The sequence below is a fragment of the Microtus pennsylvanicus genome, chromosome 18, assembly GCF_037038515.1.
Source record: "Microtus pennsylvanicus isolate mMicPen1 chromosome 18, mMicPen1.hap1, whole genome shotgun sequence".
NCBI classification, from domain to species: Eukaryota; Metazoa; Chordata; class Mammalia; order Rodentia; family Cricetidae; genus Microtus; species Microtus pennsylvanicus.
Window position 1 is genome coordinate 42,475,504 of NC_134596.1, and position 25,552 is coordinate 42,501,055.

Consider the following 25,552-nt stretch of genomic DNA (forward strand, 5'->3'; position numbering starts at 1 on the left):
TAAGGGCCAAGCAGTGATTAAATGAATACAGTGTCTGTGTAATTATTTCGGGGCATAAGCTAGCCGAGCAGGCGGCTGGGGTGTTGGGGACGCAGCCCCGTCGCCGTCCATATTACTACAGAGGTACACGTCTGGAATCCCTGCACTCAGGAGCCAAAAGCAGGACTGCCATAAATTCAAGAATAGCCTGGACTACAGAGCAGGAACCTAATTTTAGAAAGGATAGAGGGGCTGGGCGGTGGTGGTGCACGCCTTTAATCCCAGCACTTGGGAGGCACAGGCAGGCGGATCTCTGTGAGTTCGAGGCCAGCCTGGTCTACAAGAGCTAGTTCCAGGCCAGGCTCCAAAGCTACAGAGAGACCCTGTCTCGAAAAACCAAAAACAAAAAAAAAACAAAAAAAAAAAAAAGGATAGAGGGGTACATACTTTATTTCTATAAATATAATAGCTTATAGCCTTGAGATGTTTAGTGTTCTAACTATAGCAACAGTTTTACAATTTATTGATAACTCTACCTCCCAGTGTTGGTTCTAGAAAAAGTAAGTTCCTCAAAAGCCTTTTGTCCCTTTTCAGTAGTCTCAACTATTTCCAAAAGAAAGTATACTGAAGAATAAGAAGCTACTTAGAAACAGTGGCGTAAAGACCTCCACCCACAAAGAAGACAGACAACTATCACCCACCTCAAGGCCTGATAACTGTTTCAGTCGTACCCCAAAGTGCATTCCACTTACAAGAAGTGCATTTAAAAGTTGATGCTCTTAACAGAGAAGAGAAGAAGAGAAAAGATAGAAAAACTCCTTTTTAAAAAGTACTTTAGGGGCTGGAGATGGGTCAGCTGTTAGGAGCATCAGCTGCTCTTTAAGAGGACCTGGGTTCAGTTCCCAGAACCTACACAGTGGCTCACAGCCATCTGTAACTCCAGTTCCAAGGAATCCAAGCTGTCTTCAGGTCCCTAGAGGCACCAGACACACATGTTATATACATACAAAAATACCTGCAGCAGGCCAAACACTCATACAGAAAACATCCTTTTTTTAAAAAAAATACTTCAGACACAGGTATTGAAAACCTCTTCACACGTCAGTGAAACGTTCACAGAAACGTCACAGTAGGCACCAACTCATCCTACAACTGAGGCAGGCAACTGGGAGTCCAACGGTTTGCTTACCACAACACCACAGGAACATGGCAAAAATGAAAGAGAAATTTTTAACAGGAGGAAAAAGAGAAATTATTTAATGATTTAAAAGGCAATTCTTTCCAAATTAAGGCCAATCTCTCTTGCCTACTACAAAAGCACTGCAGCAGTGCCCTCCTGAACAGTCTTCCTGGCACACCTGTGGAAGACGGTCATAACTGTGAACTGATGCAGGAGGACCCAATCCACTGTGGGAATAAGCCCATCACCATTTTCTGAGCAGGTATTCTAGGCTGTGTACAGAAGCTAATAAATGTAAATCTGTACTTGAGCCAGCAAGCAGCATTCCTCCATGGTTTCTACTCCAAGTTTCTGCTTGAATAGGCGTTTAAAGGAAACCCCTTTCTACTCTAACTTAATTTTAGTCAGTATTTCATAACAGAAAGGAAACTAGTATGTTTCCTTTCTTACCTAAAAGCACAAAATATTCATTAATAAGGAAACAGTCATGAATTTGTAAGAACCTACAACACAGCACACAAGCAAAATTTAAAGAGAAATTAATATAAAATTATGGTAAGAAATTTAATATACCACAAGTAAAATCATGCATTAAGCAAACCAAAAGAGCAGCAAAAAATAAACAGAAAAATGCAAAATATTACATTGGTCATATTTACATATATATATATGTACCCACCTAATGAAGAGTATTTATTACTTAATGAAAAACAGAAACAATTATTTATAATATACTATGTTACAAAGACATTTCAAACAGTTTCAAAAAATCCATATTATAAAAATTTTCATCTTTAACACTGGCTACCATTTTCCAAGTTGAGCTTTCTAGCCATGCAACTGCCAACTGTTACTCAACATTCTTTCCCATTAAATCCCTTTCCTGAATAAATTTGCAAATGTAGATATCTATTCAGTACAACTAACAAGGTTAGCTGTTTCTATTTTTCACATAGTACTCTGAAAGAAACAGTAAACCAGGAGCTAGCAAAACCAAGAAGAAAGGAGAAAGATTTTGTTTTGAAAAGACCTAAGTGCAGGAACCATACCGGGCTTCAATCTGCAGTGACTGCTAACGCTACAAGACTGGTGTTGCATATATGCTCCTTTGAATGGCTGCTTGTTATCTACAAAACAAAATGCTGGCAATGAAGCGTTGCTTTCTAACAGATAACAGCCCACCTTCCTAAGACCACATTGGATCATGGTCTCACTAGCATGGCATGAACTTGCCATCTGTCCAGCACACTAGTGCTGAAACTTTAGCTCTGCTAATCTAAGAGGCAACGATGACACTCCATGGTAAACTGAGGACTTTCCACATAGCTAAAAGTAGCTTATGCTTCCTCTGAGCTCTGTTCCCTTTGTTGCTCACATAAACACATCCTCCTGATTTGCTAGAGTCCTTCTGTATAAGCCACACCGTCTGAAGAGCAACACTTTCAGTGGACTCTGTGTATGGTAGAAATTCTTATGCAATATATACTCAATTTTCTTTTATTTTTTTTTTTAAAGATGGGCTTTTTGCCTGGAACTCAGAAATCTACTTGCCTCAGCTTCCCAAGTGATAGAACTGGGACTAAAGGCATGCATGCTGTGCCTGGCCTCAAATTGTTCTTTTACGGCTTCTGCATTTTGTATCATATTTGGAAGACCTTGCGATCAAGACATAATTAGCTCTATCATAGTTCTTTCTGGTACAACCATAACAATCTTCTCAGATTCACTTTTTAAAATTCCAAGTATTTTGAGGAACAACATAAGGAACATAATCTTATTCAGGCTTATAAATAAGATTACTATCTAACACAAGTATAAAAATACTTTAGTGACCCCTTGGAAAAAATGACAACTGAGTTTACCATTAGGACATTTTCTCTAAGACAGGTCTTAATGGTTGTCAATCTCACAACAAACTTTATTGTTTTGTATAACTAGTATACATTAATTTCAAAAGTGAGTAAAATTTTCAAGTCTCAAGTGTTTAATATCTTCATCTTGTAAGTAATCTAAACTTAAAATTTGACTGTAGACAAGTATCAGAGCCTAAGATGATGCAGGCTCAATTTCCTCTTCTATAAAATCAGACTAACAGTAAATACAACCTAATTAATGATATCATTCACTGCAGGCTATGAGGATCAAATGAGAATAAGGAAAGTGAAAATACTGTGTAAATTATTTCTGACGGAATAGAGCATAATTTATTAAATATAAAATTATAGCTGATTTTTGTGGTGTAATGCTCTGTACCTCATAACTTGGTTTTATTAGCAAGTTAAACTTATAAGAAACACAGATTTAGCTGTTTTATATTCATAGTCCACAAAAAGCTAAATTCACTTTGGTACAGTTATTTAAAAAGTCATATAATGTTAAATAGGAGCTCAGCACCTGGCATCACAACCCTGCGGGTGAGCTCATAATATCAGGTTCAGACACTTGCTCTGTCAATTGCTGTGTGAGCTCCTTCCGCTCCTTCAGCCAATAACCTTTAAGATACCAGCCCGCTTGGGCATGGTCTCTTATACTGTAAATGCAGCTGTAAAGCCTGTGCTTGTTCTCTTGCTTCCAGCTCTCACTTCCGGCTGCTGGACTCTGTTCCTGTTCCCCATTTGTGCAGAGGACTGTGATCTAGGACAGTGATCTGTGAGTCTACTCCTAAATAAATAACCCTTTATTGTACGTATTTCTGAATTAGTGTGGGATTATTTTGTAACTTCCGCCATCAGTTAGTGATGTCAAAGTACTCAGAAATGTCAAGCTTCTCTTTGCCTCAGTCTCCTTATCTATCAAATACAAATCAACATACTGGCCAACTTATCTCATATGCAATTAGACCATAATTATTATGATCTATCATATCTTACTACGCCTCTAACTTGTTTGCAATCAAAAGACAAGAGTAAGGTGCCATCATATGTCCACTAACATTAGAACAGACATAAATCATCTTAATATTGGGTTAGAATAATTTAAAAATGCACAATGCTAAACTAAACATGATGGCACATACAAGTAATCCCAATATTCCAAAGGGTGAAATAGGAAGAATCTGTGTTTGAGGCCAGTCTGGGCTACATACTAAGACCCTGTATCAATAATAATCATCATCACCACCATCTATATTTTTTAAAAGCATTGTAGAGGATTGTGTCCTTGTGCACACAGATAAGCCTTGAAGAAGCCAGGAAAAGTGAAACACATAGGCTTGCTTCTTCTGAGGGAGTGTTTACCTGTCCTCCTGGGATGCTGGGAAAGGATGTAGTAGACGACCTGGTGATTCCTCATCTATTGAGGCAAGCTCTACTGTATTCCCCTAGAATATGTTTTGCTTATTCCAGACCCTTTCCCCCTAAATCTTAAGCAGGGCTTCTAGGCCATAAAGCCCATCCTTATGAGTGGGATCACTTGTGCTTTACAACAGCCTAAGTGGCTTCTCTGTTACCTTAGGGCCAGGCCAAACCAGACACCCACAGGCATTATTACAGTAGTCATTTTTCCTTAGACCCTAAATCCTGGGCGCTATCTCTGAGTCAACAGTACCCATCTTTGTGGAAGAAGCTGGATGTACTTTGTAAAGAATTTCAATGTAAACACGTCATAAGCTCTGCTATACTCATGGAACTGAGTTACTTGTTTTCAGAAAACTTTTTCCAATATCATGCTGTGCTTAAATATGGCTACAATAAACCAACTCAGACTCTCAAGTTTGGATTTGTACTAACTAGTTTCCTTAACTGAATTTCATTCTTCCCTCACCCAGATTGCCCCCACCAGCTGTAAAACCTGCAGGAACTCCCCCGCCACATTCACAAAGTATAATGCTGTTTCTTTTTTTTTAAAAAAAAAAAAACCTAATCACAGGAAAACATACCATAATTTCAAGTAGTATTGGGGCTGGCAGTCAATGAAGAATCCTTACTGTAGCCTAGTGTATGGCATATACTTGTAACCCTAGTATTCAGGAAATTGAAGAGGATCTTTGTGAATTCCAGTCCAGCCCAATTACATATGGAGTCCAAGGTCAGCCTGGGCTATGCAATAAGACCCTATCTCAAAAATACAAAATAAAAGTTTTATAATAAAAACATGTAACAGTTAAGGAGCAAACATTATATGCTAAATGTCAAATACATACAAACCACACATTGCCAAAAAGATTATGGCAGACCTAACTGCCTGTCATTATGAAGGCTTGCCTACAAAATTTGCTTTGGCTGATGCCTTGAACATGGATTTCAAGTAGGCTCTTACCCTCCCTGACTTTACCGGTAGGAGTGGTTTGTTGTACCTCCCTGACTTAGAAACACCTGCTTACCTACTTGGAGTATGAAATGTTGGTACATGCTCAACAGAAAGTGTATGTGATCTGTTCATTATAAAAGCTCTAGGCAGAAAGCCTCCAACAAGTTTCTCTGGTTGGTAACATTCACACAGTGCTCCACTTTCTTTGCTGGGGGAATATTACACATCTTGCATGCCTCCACTGGGAGAAAACCATGGAAGCCTATATCTAATTTCCCCCAGACTTTGTCCTGCAAAGTGTTTGCTGTTGATGTTGCTCAGTGTTATTTCACTGTCCTATATCACAGCTATGAGCTCAACTACATGCTGAGTCCTGTAAGTGCTCCTGGTGAGTAGCTGAGGTTATGGGTAGGTTTTGGGGACACACACACACACACACAATGTGTAGTGCAGGATAACCTTAGTATCTTCCTGCCTCAGTCTTCTGAATGCTGGTATTACAAATATGCACTACTAAATGCCTAGCTCTAAATATTCTTTAGATTCCAGTTTGTATCTGAGAAATGATAGCAATATTGCACATCTATAGTTGTTGGTCCAATATCAAATTCAAATTCATTCTTATTTCCTAGTCAATATTCCTCTAAAACCTGTAAAGCTCCACTACATTTCTGTAGTAAGGATTTATATTTATATAATTTTCCTTAGTTATGATAAAAGATAAAGTAGATATAAATATTGTAACTGTAATTCTTGCTTGATACCTATTTTGTTATATGTAATTTTAGTATGTTAAAGTTAAAACCTTCCTTTTTATTAAAATAGAAAAGGGGAGGGGATATGGGATCTCCCTCTGTGTGTTGCTCTGGAGAAAAAACTTTCTAAAATATCAACATATATGAAGGCTATCTAATGAAATAGACAAATAATGGGGGAGACAAGAGTCTCAATTGGCCATCTCTTGTCACCAAATGAAGCTTCCAATACCAAACTGAATTACATCTAATTGAGCTGTTGGCTAAAAGAATCCCACGTGAACCCCCAAACAACTCAGGTTGTTCTAAGACTATAGGTAGCTCTCTACTAACTGACAACATGGCCCCATGCTGAAGACAACACCCACACAACACTTTAAACATGGAGAAGCCGAGCTGGTGCCTATAGAGAGCCTTCACCCCTGTTTTCTAGCATCTTTGGTACAGGAAGGTACTCTGCAAGCTACCAAAAGAGAAATGTAAACACCAACCCAGCCACAAACCCTCTGATGTGAACATTGAAATGGAGTCCTGCCTGAGAGATACGCTAGTGCAATGGTGGCACAAAGTTTATGGGAACAGTCAACTCGTGTGATCTGATTGATGACTTCGTAAGATGTGACTGACACTACTTAGATGACCAACAACCTAAAACAAGATAGACCAGGGACCTGGGTAAAACCAAACACTTCTGTTCTATATATATTTTTTAAAAAAAAAGTAGCATAAAATGACTATACTCATAGATCAGTGCTCAGCCATCAACAGAGAAGTTTCCTCTTACAGCAGACGGGAACAAATACAGAGACGTACAGTCAGATTTCACACAGAGAATAAGGAACCTCAGAACACTCAGCCCTAAACAGGGCTCAGGGAATCCCAAAGTAGAGGAGACAGAAACAGTATAAAAGCCAGAGGGGATGAAGGACACCAAGAAAACAATGCCCTCTAAATCAATGTGATTGCCATATATATGAACTCACAGAGGCTGAGGTAGTATGCACAAGATACTGTAGATATATGGGTGCATAAACATATACACAAGAATGCCCACTGAAGATCACTCACGATACCTAAGACTACAATCTGAATGACCTTCAAATTACAACCGACTAAACAAACTATATGTGGGACACCATCTTGGTAACAGTCATTCCTACAATGTCTGCTTTTCTCCTAGCTTCTTAGTTGGCCTGGTGATTTAGGATAAGAAGTCATCCATTGTGCATAAAAATGCAGCAGCTCTGAATGGCATCCAGATGATCCAAGGGTCACCATGTTCTCCAGCAACAGTCAGACTGAGAGTAAATCCCCCACAGCCTAAACAGGACATGAACAAATTCAAAACTGCCTGCAGCCTCTAGTTTGCAAAGCTTACTCTGGCCTTGCTCTCTTCCTACAGGGGTCCAGTGAGGATCCTGGACATCCACAACACCCAGCTTCCTCAAAAGCTCCTGCAAATTTTCCTCCTCAGCACTGAAGGAAAGTTAAAAGACCTCCTGTTTCTCGGTGGCTTCTGTAAGGCACCACTTAAGTCAGCAAATGCCCCAAGAGACAGCAGGTGGGGGTGCACTTCCTCTTTACTGACCATGAGGACAGCATGTCTGACTTTCTGCTTCTTGTTTCTCACTAGCTGCTTCCCCCTTCACCAGGAATCCACAAATGTCTGAAGCTCTGGCTGCCGTGGCAATCTTAAGAGCTCTCACTTTTAAATAAGGCTCTTCTAGTTACTCTCAGCAGGGGTTTTGTCTGCTACAATCTGCTCCGCTGTAATCAGAAGAATTTACAACCTACATACTTCATAAGCGCTGTAAGAAAAGCAAGATTTCATGATAAAAGCACGAAGCAGACCAAACTATGTTTTCAAATCATGAGATGAAGCGTATCATTAAGACGAATGTGTATTACACAAATAAATCTGAAGGATAAAGAAAGAACCAACAGGAGCTGACATAATAAAAAAGGCCAGGCAGCCTAAAGTTATGGCAGGTGTCAAGAAAAAGTACTGGCAAAGACAAGAAAGCTACTCACAAACTAGATAAGGACACTGTGAGTAAAGAGTGGGACACAGGATCCGGGGGACAGCAATGGGAGGCAGTGCTGAGTGGAGGCGATGAGGACGGGCGGGCGCAGCAGCTCAGGAAGTCGAAGGGTTAGTCCTCGACACAATGCATTTCTGCCTCTAAGGGGCATGGGCTAAGAGGCATGAAGCGCTTCTAAAAGTGATATGGATGGGAGGAGAAGAAGTCAGAGCAACCACTACTGAGTGAATGTTCTAACAGAGACATAGGTCCTAAGAGTAACAGAGAAACAAGAAGGAAGAGACAAGTCTAATAGACCCATGGGGAAACAGAAAGGAAAATACTCTCTGAAAAGGCTAAAATGGCACCACCAAGATGGCTCACTTACAACCAACCTGATGGCATCAATTTGATCCCAGAAACCTAGATGGTGGAAGGAGAGACATGACTCCCAAAAGTTGTCCTCTGACTCCACACAGGCTTTGGTATATACACGCATGTGCTCACACAGGCACACACACACAATTTAGCTATTAAAATTATATAGGGGACTATGCTGGCAACTTGACAATTTGACAAAAGCTAAAGTCATTTGAGAACAGAACCTCAAACGAGAAAATACCTCCATAAGATGGGGCTGTGGGCAAGCCTGTAGGGCATTTTCTTAATTAGTGATCAATGGGGAATGACCCAGTGCATTGCGGGTGGTCCATTGCTGGGCTAGTATCCTGAGTTCTGTAAGAAAGCAGCTGAGAAAAAAAAAAAAAAAAGAAAGAAAGTAGCTGAGCAAGCCACAATGAGCAAGTCAGTAAGCACCCCTCTGTGGCCCGCTGCATCAGCTCCTATCTCCAGGTTCCTGCCCTGTTTGAGTTCCTGTCCTGACTTCCTTCAATGATGAACAATGATAAGGAAGTAGAAGTCAAATAAAGTCTTTCCTCCCAAGTTGGCTTGCTCATGGTGTTCTATCATAGCTACAGTAAACCAAAATAAGACAAGCGATTTTTTTAAATTCATTTATTGAGTACACTGCACAAAGCCAATGGACTGGGCAGTAACTAGAATGATAAAAGAAGTTGCTTTAGTAAGACGAAAAGCCATTGTTAGAGTATTGTAGATAACTGACATGCTAGAAAAGGAATGGTGACTTAATAGAATTCACAAAAAGAGAAAAAGAAAATCAAAGTGCTAACACAGGAGAGAGAGAGAGAGAGAGAGAGAGAGAGAGAGAGAGAGAGAGAGAGATAGAGAGAGAGAGAGAAACAACAATGGAAACAGTCACAAGATATTAGGAGATTAAAGAGGAAATGAGCAGTAAAGCAGGGATGTTAAAAGGGAAAACACACAAATACGAGGCAGATCTTCCAAAAAGAAATTTAATATGGTTTATTAGCTAAGACAAATCTATAACATATAACAGTTCTTGGGGATGGAGCTCAACAACTACAGAGATAACAGACTCACACAGAATGAGCAACTACCAAATCAGTCTTAGAAACAAGTGCTGCAGTTAGGAGTCACAATGGGAAGAGAACAGGACTGGGAAGGACAGACAACACTTTCGTAAGAAAGGGTGAAGCTGGACTAACCTACTGGCCAGTTTGCCAACTCCTGAGTCAGAAAACACTGACAAGTAGAGGTCAACAGACCTGCAAAAACAGATATAAAAATAGAGACAAGCAAATAAGACTTCTATACTGAATCTAAAAACAACCCAAAGGCAATGTTTTCTTATTAGACAATCTGCAATGGATCATCAGTAAAACCCTATGATTAAAGAGGTCACAGAATCAAATGTAGGCGCAGGAGTCAGCAGCAGCTGAAAAGAAGGGCTTGGGCCTCGGATCTTTCATCCAAGGCTAACAAAGAACCTCATGGGCACAGCAGCACATCCACCACCAAAATGGAACAACAGCCTTTGATTTCTTCTATGTGAGGCAAAACATTATTCACAATTGTGGTAGTCTGAAAGAAAATGGCCCCCACAGACTCATAAGGAGTGGCACTATTAGGGAGTATAGTCTTGTTGGAGGAAGTGTGTCAATGGAGGTGGGCTTTCAAAAGTTCAAGCAAGGCCCTGTGCCTGTCTTCCTGCTGCCTACTGATCCAAACGTAGAACGCTCAGCTACCTCCCCAACACTTGAGTGCAGCCATGCTCCCCATCATGATAATAATGGACTAAACCTTTGAATATGAGCCAGCTCCAATTAAATGCTTTCTTTTGTAGGAGTTGCCATGGTAATGGGGTCTCTTCACAGCAACAGGACACTAACTAAGACAACTATCATCAGTAAAATGATTCCAAAGTTAGAGTTCAGAATCTGGAACCAAAGAGACCTGCATTCAACTGTACCCTATCCTGGATTCCATTTGCACTGTTCTTCCTTGCTAGCTTGATTCTTTAATCATAAAATGGGAGTATCTCCTATTTGAATAGTCTATGTCAACTTATCTTCCAGTATTTTCATCCAACTACTTTACCAAATGCTTTTAATGAGCCCAAAGACCTCTAGGTAAGCCAAGGAAGGCTACACAGTACAGATGCAAAGGGTTCAGAGGATGGGCATAATCCACTGTACAGAAAGAACCTACACTTATGTCTAAGAACTAAGGATCTCTAAAGGAGCTTACTGGGAAACACAGATCTGGGACAGCAGCACCATCCACTCCCCCTAGAAAGAATGGAATGAAAAACCAGCAAACACTGTCCTTCGTTAGCATCTCCTTACCATTCCTAAAGCTTCTTAGAATGCAGTCTTCTAAAGCAGAAGGGAGCACGCTTACGTGAGAAAGAACACTGTTCCCTCGGCGTCCCTCCTTTTCAGTACACTCTGCTCTCACGTTCACCCTTGCTAGGAACCTAGTCCAGTGCCTTACACATATTAAGAATACTCCATTAAATACAGCATAAAGCCTTAGCATATAGGCAAAGTAAATTCCATAAATGCTAATTCTTTTACCTCCAAAACTTTTCTGGCTGTATCAAACAATGCCTAAATCCGACAAATCCTTCATATCCTATATTAACAAGCCTACTTATTTCTGTCAGAAACATCTGCATTGTGAGAGAATCACAAGAAAAGACACAGAGTTCCTAAATTTCACACACTACAGGATAAATTTAAGTAAAATCGTGATGTGGTAGAAATTTCCCAGATTCTAAAATTCAAGAGATTTAGGTGATTGAACATAAAACTAAATATACACACAAGTCACACACAATATTCCTTTCTGTTGTTGACCAAAGCAACTTAGGGAGGAAAGTGGTTATTTAGCTTACACTTCCAGATCACAGTCTATCATTGACGGAAGTCAGTGCAGGAACTTGGAAGAGAAGTCATGGAAGAACTTGGCTTGGTAGCTTACTCTCTGGCTTACTCCCAGGCTCATACTTGTCTAACTTTCTTGTATAGACCAGAAGCATGTGCGTAAGGCTGGTGCCATCCCCAATGAGCTGGGCCCCCTACTCAGTTAATTACCAAACAACCCTCCACAAAAATGCCCACAGACAATCTGATCTAGGCAATTCCTCAATCAACGCTTTCCTCTCAGATAATTCTAGTCTGTGCCAACTTGACTGTTAGTGCTAACTGGAACAGCAAATAAAAAGTCTGGCAAAATATACCCTCATTAACAGTGGCTGCTACTGAAATGCAAAAACAATAGCATATAATGTCATCACTTTGTTGTGTTTATTTGGTTTTGGTTTTTTTTGTTTTTTTTTTTTTACTTTTTGGGTTTTTTTCTTTCTATCTGCATGTATGTCTGTGTGAGGGTGTTGAATCCTCTGGAACTGAAGTTACAAATAGCTGTGAGCTGCCATGTGAGTGCTGGGACTTGAACCCAGGGCCTTTAGATGAGCAGCCAGTGCTCTTAACTGCTGAGACATCTCTCCAGCCCTCACTGTGCTTTTTTGGTGTTCAATTTTCCTATACTGAATGCAAACGCCTACTAAGTTTCTCATCCTTAGGTTCTGCTCTCCTTAAATCCATCCTGTACGCTTACTGTCAGGACAAGTTTCTCAACCATCTTCAAGAAGCTTGTGGTTTACTCTTTTTTTTTTTTGTATTCCTACCAACTAGCACTGTGCTTGGCACAATAATTAATGACTACATTAACAAATAAAGTATAAAAAGCTTACGTGAGGTATTTCTTTCTCTAATCACCTAATGTGCCATCTTGCCTAAACCATACCACTTTCCAATCCAACCATTATTCAGATTTAGAAATGAAGAATTTTAGGTGCAGAGTTTGCCCAAAGTCTCACAGCGACTACAGGGCCTCAAGCTAGAATTTACATTCAGATCCACTACTTTTCAATACTATCTTTCTTCCAGAATACTTTTCAGAATGCAAATAAATAATAGTTACACTTCAGTAAGGAGTAGAAGATATTACTAATCATGTATGCATCTTACAATCCTTCTAAACTCAGAAAAAGTATAAATACATAATACTGCTGTTCCAGACCCAGCTGCCGCCCAGATCCATGTCTGGGCCCAGGGTCTTACCACAGCTGGAGTCTGTGCTGAAGACACAGGTAGAGTCTCATACTGCCACCAAAGGTTTTAAGAAGCCTAGGGTTGCCGGGCAGTGGTGGCGCACGCCTTTAATCCCAGCACTCGGGAGGCAGAGGCAGGCAGATCTCTGGGAGTTCAAGGCCAGCCTGGTCTACAAGAGCTAGTTCCGGGACAGGCACCAAAGCTACAGAGAAACTCTGTCTGGAAAAACCACAAAAAAAAAAAAAAAAGAAGAAGAAGAAACCTAGGGTTGTTCAGGGGCCATCCCAATCTGAGTAGCCAGTGCTTCCACCAGGAGTCAGGATGTCGCCTGGGCAAAAGTTGCTGCTGAGGGTCATGTCTGGGTCCATAGTTTAGCAGCAGCTGGGGTCTATGTTGATGTCTGTGGCCCGTGTCACCTCAGGGGACCATAGGAACTATGTGTGATGAAATCAGAAGGCCATGTGGAGTTGGTCCCACCCTTTGCTGGTCCAGCTTCTCTCTGGACACTGCAGCAAGAGAGCTGGCCTTATTCCCCAAACCATGTTAAATGCATTTGTACAACAGAAACAATTCACTATGCAAATATCTATTCTATTCCTTTTTCCCTTTTATTAAAAATAGATATTTTCTCACATAATATATCCTGATTACAGTTTCCCCTCCCTTTATTTGTATGAGTTCCTCCCCACCCCTTCTCCCCTCCAGATTCATTGCCTCTGTCACTCATCAGAAAACAAACGGGTTTCTAAGGATAATAAGAAAATAAAATATAATAAGATAAAATAAAAACCAACACATTGGAATAAGACAAAACAAACAAACAGAAGGAAAAGAGACCAAGAAAAGGAACAAGAAACAGATACAGACAACAGAGACCCACTTATTCACACCAGGAATCCTGTAAAAACACTAAACTGGAGATATTATATTCCTTTAAAAAGCTGGTTTCACTGTTTAAGATCACTGCTAACCATTTACATTGGACATCTTATCTGATCCTTGCAGTACTCCCAGGGCTTGTTGGCATAACTCCAGCCACTTACGCACAAGGAAGCAAATGCTCAGAAAAGCTAACACCTCTACCACTGCTAAAAAAGTAATAAAGGAAGAGAGCAGAACCAAAGCAGGCAGCCGGCCTACAGAACTGAGTATAGAAGAGCTACAGCGTCTGGACCAGTCAGAACGGGTACCTAGTAAACGGACATTGACTCAGTGCTTACACGTTGAGCACTCTGCTAAATGTTGTTATACATAATTCCTAAACCTTCGAGTAACCAGGTACAGCTTATGATGTTTGCTTTTTATGGGTCAGAAAACTGAAACACAAAGAAACTAAGACAGGAAATAAACATATGTATATGCATTACTCACAGGTGAACTAAGAGATGTTATCCTGAGGGAAAAAAAAGAAATAGCTACTCATATACTTAGATGCCAATAAACCTGGGATTATCTTCCATATCTAGAACTAAAATGAACAAAACCTGAACTAAGACACTAGCTCAGTCAGTGAAGAGCTTGCCATGAAGGCATGAGGGCCTGTGTTTGGTCCCCAGAACCCATGCTAAAAGACAGCCAGGAGGTGGAGACAGGCGGATTCCTGGAGCGTTCTGGTTAGCCAACCAAGCCTAATCAATGACTCCAAGACAAGAGACCTCAGCTGGATTGCATCTAAGGAATGACACCTAAAGCTGTCCTCCCGCCTCCATACAGACACGGGGCCGGGGGGGGGGGGGCACGACATTAGGTTTAAGTAGGAATTATGTGTTTAGATAGAACAGTGTCCAGCACTTAAGTTTTAGTCAGGGTCAATTTACTAGGTAGGCCTGGCCCTGACCTCCTTTAACCATTAACTGCTTTCTACCAACATGAAGTAAATTATCTCCAGCTACTGGGAAACCAGCAGCAATTCATAAACAAACGGTCACTCCTGCAATATACTGCAAGAGAGAAACAAGATCTCTATCACCTTAGCTCTCAAGCTCTACCAAAGTCCCAAGCATGGGGACTTTCCAAAGTCATGTCTGCAGAAAGAGACCCTCCCCTTTAAGTGCCCATTTCCTTTCTTTCACTATCTAGCTGCCATAAAAAGTAGTCTACACTGCTGACTTTTCCCTGCATCTCAGTCCTTCAAATAAGCTCATCTTCATGCACCTTTTATAACTTTTCACTACACACTTTTTCAAGATTTATTCATGATGATATATAAGAACTCTGTTCATTCACTGTACTAACAGTTACAGAACGACCCACAATTCATTGCTACTTTTCTCAAGGAAACTGTTCTTTTTCCAGTTCTGCAGTTTGAGATGACCGTGAGCATGCACACCTGTGCGCTCCCCGAGACCACCACTACTGGAAAGGCTGAATCAAGAGGTAGTAGATACCTATACCAGGTAAGGCCAACACCTCAATGGCTCTGGCTTGGGCTTGTTAGGCCTCTTCTCACTGGGATTCATTTTTTTCTATCACGTACTTCCTCTGAATTTAACCTGTTATTTTTCTAGTTATGTTGACCACTTGGTTTGTTATTTTTAGAAACTGGGTTCAATCCCCAGCACTGGGGTGGGGTGGGTTCTGAGGTTTCACCACAATGTGTTTAGTTAGGAGGGCTCTGTGTTTTCTAATTCTTGCTGGGCTTCATGAGTCTTAAGAGATTCAGGGTTTTTTATTAATTCTGAAACATCTTAAGTCACCACATCTTCAGGTTCTACACCCCCCCTCATTCTATCTGCTTTTCTCTTGGGATTACTACATCTGGAGCTTCCTGATCAATCTCCTGCATTCTTTTCCCTACGTTTCTGTTGGCCCTACTGAGCACTCACCCTGACTGTTTCCACTGCAGGTAGTTCTTACAAATTATTTCATGTCTTGTTTACTGAGCTGTTGAATTCTGGAGATCTTTATATAGAAAGTACTTAATTCTACAACAGCTTTAGTCCTAACTACACTCGCTTACTGGGGTATCAGTTCTGGAACAGCTTTAGTCCTAACTACGCTCATTTTAATTATCTTTTGAACTAACACTATCAGTTTCAGGAGCTCCAGTCCTGTTTTGTCTGTGGACTCTCCTTTTGTCAGGAACCCTGCAGGCTCATACTGCCATTTCCACGGTGAGTTTACTGCAGCTGGCTTCTGTCTTCTGGAAGAATCCTGGGCTCTCAGAGATAGGAGAGTGTCCCTGATAATCTTGTTTTAGTTTCTCCATGTGACTAAAATAGTTCACTATCTTGGAGACATTTCTTCTATATTTCTTAGCATAAAGTTATTTGAACAAAAACCTCTAAGATCTTGGATATGAAAAAGCTATACATCCTTTGCTCTGGTTTCTTAGGAAAACTCCAGGGCTATGCAGAAGTCTTAGTTTCTTGTGCATGGCTAAACTCACCCCCACCCCTGCCCCAGGAAGAGAAAAAGAGAACCTCCTTACTCAGAAAGGCTTCAGCAGATCCCTTGAGCCTGCTCGGGGGTAACAACTTGACAGTTTTGATAGCTCCATGTCTGCTGACATCCCAGCAAGCTCAGGAGTATATGTGCAGTCACGGTTCCATATTCACCAGTTTGTCTGGTTATGTGCCATCTACCTTAGCCATCTTCCAAAGACAATTGGGGTTTCCAACTTAGGTGTTACTTTACCTCATCAGAGAGTCTCTAAGGTGGAATTCGCCAGTGCACCCTCACTCTTGGGCAAGGCGTCCAAAGTCCACTATCACCCATCAAGTCCTGTTCCCCCATCTTTCCACTCTCTCCTAGACACTATGTGTACTAACTCCTAGGCCAGACTGGACTTATTGTGACCAATAAAAACAAATAATAAATAAGTGTCTTAAAAAATAAGAAGAACCGGGCTGGAGAGATGGCTCAGAGGTTAAGAGCAATGGCTGCTCTTCCAGAGGTCCTGAGTTCAACTCCCAGCAACCACATGGTGGCTCACAACCATCTGTAATGAGATCTGGTGCCTTCTTCTGGTGTGCAAACAGAACACTGTGTATGTAATAAATAAATAAATCTTAAAAAAAATAGGAACCAAATATTCTATAAATTAATCAAATAAAGTGTGATGAAAATCGTTATCATATGCTCACATACAAATGAACTCAAGGTGAGTAACTCTCCTAAATTAACTAGAAGTCAGGGAGCAGGAGTGAGAGAGGAAGCAAGTACCACCTGAATCCCTGCTGCTCATCTGAGTCCACAGAGCTGAGCAGTTCTTTCCATGGTAATTCATTTCACTGGTGAAAGAGGTGGTGAGGTAATCTCCAGCTGAGTTTATAAAACACATAAGCAAGGGGAAGGCACATGGATCCTGCTTAGTGCACAAAAGGACATGCTCAGGTCTGTCAGTAAGGAGGAAGGGCGAGTCACTTTATATATGCTGAAACAATCACAGCTGCATTATTCACTAGTCCGAAAAGCAATTTAGGCAACACAGAAAGCAGATGTTGTCTGACAAACAGACCAGAACTCTTTGCTTTTCAAGGAAAGCAAATGTTTAAAATGTTTGTTAATCGTAAGTGAACAGGGAGTATGAACAGGGATGTTTATGCAGGGAGACTGTGGGATTAAAAAAAAAGGGATAAAAGAGGTACTATTCACTTTTTTATCTACAAATTTTTTTGAAATTCAACTTTAAGACAAAAATAAAAAAACCCGTCAACTTAAAATGGTTGTCAGCCTTTGTCTAGATCATCACTTCAATCATTACCTATAGTAGAAGAAAAAAGAATTGTCCTAAAACCCAAAAAGTTCCTGTTTCAAGATCAAAGACAGTATAATTTAGAAGTATCTTTGGCTTTAATTCTCAAAATTCTTTAATCATTTTCAATAAGGCTTAAATATAATTACTATGTACAGTTCTAAATCTATGCTCACCTATGTAGTAAATGTTTTTAAATCAACACATTAGAATGCCTTTAAATTTAGAATATAAGTTCCATGAGAATGAGATTTGTATTTTGTTCACTAGTGTGAACAATGCTTAGCAAAATGTAGGTATTCATTATAACCCCTTGCATGCTGCTCAAAACAGTACAAATACTTAGTTTGTCCACAAAGACAAGGACCTGCACAGCCTAAAAATTGTGAAGTTCCACTTGGAGTCAGTCTTGATCTGATCACTGCTGCAGCCTTCACACACAGGGTTCCACAGGTCAACACAAACAACTAGTAAATTAGGTGTAGCGGTGCACACCTATAGTCCAGCACTCAGGGAGATTCTCCCAGACTGAGGGAGAAGGGTTGCGGTAAGTTTGAGACTAGACCAGGATACAAAGTGAGACCCTGTCTAAATTAAATAAATAAAATGCCAAGCCACAAAAATATCAAAAACACAACCAAAATTTTCAACAAGCACAGACTACACTTTTTTTCATAGACAATCCAATTCTAAAAGAGACATTGTACTTTGAAATGATTTTTTTCTTTCTTCCCTGGGGAGCAAATGACCTCCTGCTGCTCTAGTTACTACTCACCAAACCACAATGCAAGTATCTCAGCCTCCTCCATTAAAAGCCATCATGAGCCAGGCTGGTAGCTTACACGGGCAAGCTCAGCACTCAGGAGACTGAAGCAGAATAGTCACTAATTCCAGGCCTCCCTGGTCTACAGAGAGCTCCATTCAGGCTGGCTGGTCTATAACGTGAGATCTTAGCTTTTGTTTATCTGCTACCTCACTGCACCTTGTAACTGGTAGTTCTCTTCTCCCCTCCACTCCAGTCTTCTCTCTGAGCAATGAGGACCCAGAATGAAACAGGTGTTAACCTCATTCTTTCTTATTCTTTAGCGACCCTTAGAAAATCTGTTGAAGCTGTGGGTGACCTCTCCATAAAAATACACACACTTACGAGACAACTTTTATAAGTTACTTATGGCTCATGCTTTAGAGCTCCAGCTACTCAAGTTCAGTTCCCAGCACCCACCCGTCAGTTCCTAACCATCTATGACACCAATTCCAGAGACTCTGACACCCTCCTCTGGCCACCTTGTGCACCAAGCACACACACACACATACAAGTTTGAAAAAAAACTGTTTATAATAGAAAAAGATTCCACTTAAACATGCACCAATAGATGGCTAAATGTTATGCCAATTTAATAAAATTCCATACAAATATAAGAGCATTAAAGACATTTTCTGTTCTACTATGAATGTATATTAAACAAGCAAACACAACTTGTAGGTTCTGTGGCTATGAGTGATCTGCAATGAGGACCTAAGTTTCAAATCCCTATATTAAAGGCCAGGAGCAGCTACAGGCGTCTGTCATCTCAGCACTGAGGGGCAGACTGGAGGATTCTGAGATTCTGCTGACCAGTCAATCTAGCAAAATGAAGACTTTCCAGGTCCCTCAGAGCAATCAGGCATAGAGGAAGGTGTCCTCACTTCAAAGTCAAAGGCAGAAAACAGTGGTTCTCAACCTGTGGGTCGCAACCTCCATGGGGGTCGAATAACCTTTTCACAGGGATTGCCAAAGTCCATCAGAAAACACATTTACATTACGATTCACAACAGTAGCAAAATTATAATTATGATGTAGAATAAAAATAATTTTATGGGTGGGTGTCACTACAAGGTGAGGGTCACACTATGAAGGCTGAGAGCCACTGGCATAAAAGAAGATATCTGACATCTTGCTCTGTCTTGTTTGTCCATGTAACACACACACACACACACACTACATAAAGAACAATGTGCATTACACACAACCATTTGTATAAAAATAGGAAAATATAAATTTTAATTTTGGTAAGGATTTGGTAAGATGCATAATTGTAAAAGAGTAAACAGAACACTGGAGACAGTGGAAATGAGAAGAAAGCAGTATCACCAAGTAACTTTTTCTATTTGCATCTGACTCAAGAATGGTGAAAAGGGTTTTGGGTTTTGAGTTTTGTTTTGTTGAGACAGAGTCCCATGTAGCCCAGGCTGGCCCAAAACTTATCATGTAGTCAAGGAAGATCTTGAGCTTTTTAAGATTCTGTCTTAAATAGTGGGATTACAGGCTTGTCCCATCACCCTCAGCACAATTTATTATATTTTTATGTATGTATTTTGGGAAGTGTGTCCATGTGCCACAACACACACGTGGAGGCCAGGGGACAACTTTCCAGAGTCAGTTCTCTCCCTTCACTTACGTGAGTCCTAGAATTGAATTCAGGCTTGACATCTTGCTGCCCCCATTAAGGTTTTAATTTAAAAATACTGTGTATAACTTCAGTGAATACCCACTAAGGCTAAACATAATTGCCAAGCCCTATTCAGCAATTCTTTTTTTTTTAAGTTTTGTTTTTTTGAACAGCTTCTCACATAGCAAAGAAAAACCTTGAACTCCTGACCCCAAGTGCATTTCCCAAATACTGAGGCCCCAAGTTTGTATCACCATGACGGGTTCAGTAGCGTTTTTCTATTCTTCTAAAATTATTTGGCTGAATAAACATATGACTGCAAATACACGATGATCCAAAAAGAAACTTAGGAAAAATACTTTTCATTATGACCCGCATACAACTGGAAGACACACAATTAACTCAATAAATCCTATGCACTCTTATTTTAAGTAAATGTCCTTACTCACTAATAGCCTATCCTTTATGAAAACAAACTTCTTTAAGAAGAAAAACTTTTTTTAAAAATATTTATTTATTATGTATACAATATTCTGTCTGTGTGTATGCCTGCAGGCCAGAAGAGGGCACCAGACCCCATTACAGATAGCTGTGAGCCACCATGTGGTTGCTGGGAATTGAACTCAGGACCTCTGGAAGAGCAGGCAATGCTCTTAACCTCTGAGCCATCTCTCCAGCCCCTAAGAAAAAAAACTTTACACGAACCAAAAAGCAATAGTCTCTTTCATAGTTCAAATTTCAAAGCAGGTACTTCACAACTGCTCCTAGAGATATAGAAATAAAAACTGCTATCTTGATTGACTATACAATCAATGTAGTAGTAGAGAGACCAGAGAAATTACCTTATATATTTATAGTCTCAGAAATTAAAGAAAACTAAATTGAGCAAGAATCAGATGGAATTGGATTTTTATCATCAGGCAAGTTATTTACTCTCTCTGGGCCTCAGTCTCATCTATAAAACAGAAATAAACATACAACTTTGCAAGAGCACTGTGATGTTAGAAAAAGAAATAACAAAAAACACAGAAAGTAAAATGAAGACCACCTCAGCCCTTGGAGAAGCAAGGTTAAGTATCTTTGGCAGGTGTCCCTGCTTGAACCAAAACAGATGCATTCTGGACCCTGTAGTTTCTAGGAACTACACTTTCATGCACACAATGCAATGCCTGCTTTCCCCTACAGAAAACAACGTAAGGCAGTATTCCTTATATAAAAGGGCTATGAAATGGCATCTCCTGACTATACATTTCTTAAAAACCTATGTTGCCTGGGCGTGCCCCCAAAGAAGCCTGTCTTGGTTCGTGTTACAGAAGGGATTTTCTTCCTCAGACTTCAGCACCAACAAGTGATGGGCTGCCGCTGCTGAAAAAGGAGTCCTGCAACAGAACTTTAAATTGCCAGCATCACAGCCGGAAACCTACCCAGAAAGACCGAAAACCGCCCCAGTCAACCAATCTTAGTCTCCAAAACTTAAATTCCACCCGGCTTTTTCACCGAGCGCTACTGGCGTTTATGATCAGTATTGTCGCAAATATAAATAGATGGCATTTATCTCATCCTCACTATGTGCCAGGCTCTGCGATAAGCATGTATTTTTCAAGATTGCACGAGCCGCGAGCTCATCCACCACCAACCGCTCTGCTCTCAAGTCTGCAAAGCCCCACTTCACGGCGTCAGATTCGATCTGTCCCTCTGAGCCTGGGATACCCAACACCCGCCGCTCATCCACTCGAGCCCAGGAAAACACATCCTTCTCAGAACACGACCCCAAGACCCTCCGCCTAACGCTGACAACAAGCGCTACTGGGATCCTCCGCAGCCCCTCCTCCTCCACGCACCAACTCCAACATGCCCCTAACTTGTTCCAAGAACTGTTTCCTTCCAAACTTGTGACTTACGCAAGGCGCGGGGTCCCCTCACAGCCCCTCTCCAAAGGCAACAAGCCCGCAGTTCGCTCCAAAGTTCAACCTTCACCAACCACACACGGCGTCGGGACCGAACCCAATCGCGACCCCAGGAGAGAACTATCCACACCCGCTCCAGGAGGGCCCGGGATCCTCCACCCCGCTCACCAGGCCAGACCCGGGGTAGCTGGGCCTGGCCGGGACCCCAAGGGGAGGAGGAGAGGGGAGGCTTCACCTGGCTCCGCGCGCGGCTCCGGGTCCGGCCTGGGCCCCGCGCCGGCCGCGCCCCCGTCCCGGCGCGAGCGGCAGCGCTCTGGTTGTCCGCGACGGGCGCGCTCGTTCAGCAGCTCCGTGGCGGCCTGGCCGTCGTCGCGGGCCCGACGTCGGGCCCAGCCCGAACCCCGGGGACGGCAGCGACGGCAGCCCGGGCCCGCCGCGCGGGAGGCGCAGCCTCGGCACCGCGAGTGGCCGCACGGCAGGGCCGCCGCTTCCCCCGGGGTCTCCAGGCACCCGGCGCAGCCCGACTCCTCCGGCCGTGGCGGCGGCGGTAACACTAACAACGCGGGGCTAGAGGCCGGGCCCGGAAGCCCGGTCTTCGCGGTCGCCATCTCGTCACAGCGGCCCCGCCGGCCCCGCCGACTCAGAGCCGCCGTGGCCGCCGCGGAAGAAGCCCGAGTGCTCGGACCTGCCGCCGCCATCTTGTTTCCCGTTTGAAGGGAGAGTCCGTTGCGCTGGGGGACGAGTAGAGGGCGGGGCGCGGCGGGCATATATCTGCATATTCATGAGGGGGCGTGGACCTAGTGGCTTGGGGACGTTTCTCCCCTAACCTCCAGCTCCGCTGAAGAATGCTCATTAATATTTAATGTTATTCTTTTTTTTTTGTTATTCTTGATATATCCGGTCGTCAGCCCGCCCTCCAGTCTTTGCAGTTTCTAGCACTGAATCCAGAGAGGCTGCGCGCTGGAAGGATTTATTTGGAAATTCTGAGCGACGTGGAGCTTTATAAAGTAATTACATCTGTGTGAGCTATCCAGAAACCTGTCGAAGTGCTTCCTTGGGTCAGGGCCTGTGCTTTTTTCTTCAGGACCACTCGACAGCTTGTTGTGATTGAAAATGAGGCCTACCATGACCAAAAGTCTTTAATGAGTGTTGAAATAACAACCCTGGCCAGCTCTCATCCTCTCCACATCCCTTCATGAAATCCCCTCCCTTGACCGGGGGCAATAGGGTACTTTATTTCACACATATACACACACCCTAGCTCCGTCTCTGATTCCTTCCTTGTTCGATACTTAAATGTAGAAACTCTTCTAAGTGTGGTTCTTGGTCCCCTCCTTTTCTCACTCTGTGTGCTTCCCTGGTCCCCCCATAAGAAGGAGGAATGAGAAGGAGGATGAGCCTTCTCAAACCCCGCATTGCTATCTGCAGCTCAGAGTTACTGAATGCACTATTATACGCTTGGATGTCTGCACAAGCCTAACACCACAGTCCCTTCAGAACAGCCCCTCTTACTTCCCACAGTTTATTCCCAGAATCGCGGCCACAGGTCCTCAGGCTCCCGGCCCAGGCATTATCACCGTCTCCCACAGTCCAGCCATTTTCTGGCCAAAGTAGCTCCTTTCCAACCTGTTCTTGGCAACTTTATTTCCTTGTCTCACTCTTTGGTTTATTTCTCATCATCTCTTACCTGGCAGCAGTGACTTCGGCAAACTGACCTCCTACCACGCTGCCCCACTTCCTTTAAGCCTTGTTCCGTGGCTCCTAGTGTTCTTTCCTAAAGGCCAGCTCTGGCCATACTATTCCTGTTTAAGCCAGGGAGAGGTGTTCAGACTGCCCTGGAACTCGTTTTATAGACTGCCCTTCAACTCACAGAGATCCTCCTACCTCTACCTCTGCCTCCCCGTCCTGGGTGCTGGGATCAAAGGTATGCTCCATCCCTGCAGGTGAGGTGCTCAGACTTTGTTGTGACGTCCCTTTCAGGATCCGGAGGCTTTTGGAAAAAGAATGGCGCCCCCTGATGGAAAGATGGCCCCTCTACAACAGGTCTCCTGCTGTTGTTTTTCTGCCTTAAGGTACATTTGAACCAAGATGTTATCTTTATAGACAAGCAGAGGCTTTGTCAAGACATTAATTTTTTTCAATTAATGCTTTGTGTCAAGCTGACACATATAGAAGGAGCCATCCAGAGGCCCTGGGTTCCGTGAGATTATGCAGAGTTACTGATAACCAATTCAAAGCGGAGTGACTGGTCAAAGTCAGAAGCCAGGGGGAAATAAAAGCCACGGATTCCCCAAATGAGAAAGAACCGTGTGGCTAAAGGACCGTCAGCAACTGGAGGGTCCGTGTCCTGACAGACAGCCTGTCCTGACAGACACAGACATTTGGTTTTGGCTGTGCTCTGCTTCATTCCCAGCATTTCCTCACTTCTGACCTGTTTGAGGTTCTTGGGGCATCTTGCCTGGTTCCCGACAAGGGAGACTTGTACAGAAAGTGTGCTGGTTTGTTTTGTGTTTTATGTCAACCTGACCCAAGCTAAAATCATCTGAAAAGAGGGAGCCTCAATTGAAGAAAAAAAAAGCCTCCATAAGATTGGGCTGCAGGCAAGCCTGTGGAGCAGTGATTGGTGCAGGAGGGCCCCGGCCATTGTGGGCAGTCCAACCCTGACCTAGTGGTCTGTTACAATGGATATGTTCAGAAGTCTCTTCCATCTCTCGAATTCAGAAGATCAGTTCCCAGTTTCCAGTCCCTTCTCTCCCTGATGCTGTTGCCAAAGTAATCTCGCTAACACAGTCATGGTGACGGAGGGCCGGGCGGATGGGTGGATGAGCACAGGATGGAGAAGAAGATGGTTCTAAAGTCTCAGATGTAAACCAGAAATTGTGATCACGACTGAGAAGCCAGCAAAAACAGCAACTGGGAAGGAGCACCAGACCCGTGAGGAGGACTGAGGCCTGGCAGACATTTTGTTCTACCTCATCATCTCACTGTGCTGGGCAGTGCCCCTTTCTATATATTTCTGACAGGAGGGAGAAAGAAAAGACTAGAAACTGGTGCCAGGTCAGAGGAGAAACTTCCCTCTCAGAAAGAGAGGTTTGAAACCTGTTTTAAGAGCTCCCTTGGTTGACCACTCTCATCTCTACTCTATGGGATCCCTGGTAATTCTGCTTTTGTTACTGACTTGCATTCTTAACCGGCTACTGAAATTGATGAAAGACAGGTTGAGTATAATACAACTTATGGTCCAGAGATCACAAATCTACAGTCCCCTCAGGTCTGAAGATACTTATAAGTTAACTGTTAGTAACCCAAGACTGAGTTCACTATAGTTACTAGAACAGGGGGAATGAAGAACCTCCTCCATTTTGCCCTCCACCTCTACCTTGTGCCTTGTATAAGTTATTTCCCATAAAACATTCTAGTCCTCAGGAATGGCTATGGGCAAAAGTAACAGGGTGGCCACTTGGAAAGTTCAGATAACCGTAGAAAGTCCCCACCCGAAGGTCAGCCGATAAGAAAACTAGGCAAGCAACAGGCAAGGTTTGAAAATAAAATTTATGAAAAGTCCCTAGATACGAGCCAATCAGGTTTGAACCCCAAACCCTGCTAATGTAACTTTTCTGGGTTTTGCCTTTAAACAGTGCTCTCTAGAAGGGTGGGGTACCTCCTGTCACTGCTGGCTTGAACACGTGTACACAGTAAACGTTGCTTTTGTGTTTCAGTGAGCCAGTCTCCCTGGTGGTCTCTTTTGGGGTCTCCACGGACTGCTCACAACACTGAACTAATAAACTGTGATGCAAGTAAGATCATTCAGCCTGCTTCCTGGTGGAAAGAAGGCCCT

At 42.5% G+C, this 25,552-nt stretch overlaps 1 protein-coding gene across 4 annotated transcripts in view; it reads right to left on the reverse strand.

The window, feature by feature from the left end:
- Positions 1-22,435, reverse strand: part of Rnf169 (ring finger protein 169) — a 63,648-nt gene extending 41,213 nt beyond the window's left edge. For all 4 annotated transcript variants that reach the window (XR_012908249.1, XR_012908248.1, XM_075952365.1 and 1 more), the window contains exon 1: positions 21,950-22,435. Coding sequence is in view for 2 of the 4 variants with exons in the window: in XM_075952365.1 (XP_075808480.1) it covers positions 21,950-22,412 (463 nt within the window). In the remaining 2 variants the exon portion in view is untranslated. The remainder of the gene's footprint in view (positions 1-21,949) is intronic.
- Between the last annotated feature and the right edge of the window lie 3,117 nt (positions 22,436-25,552).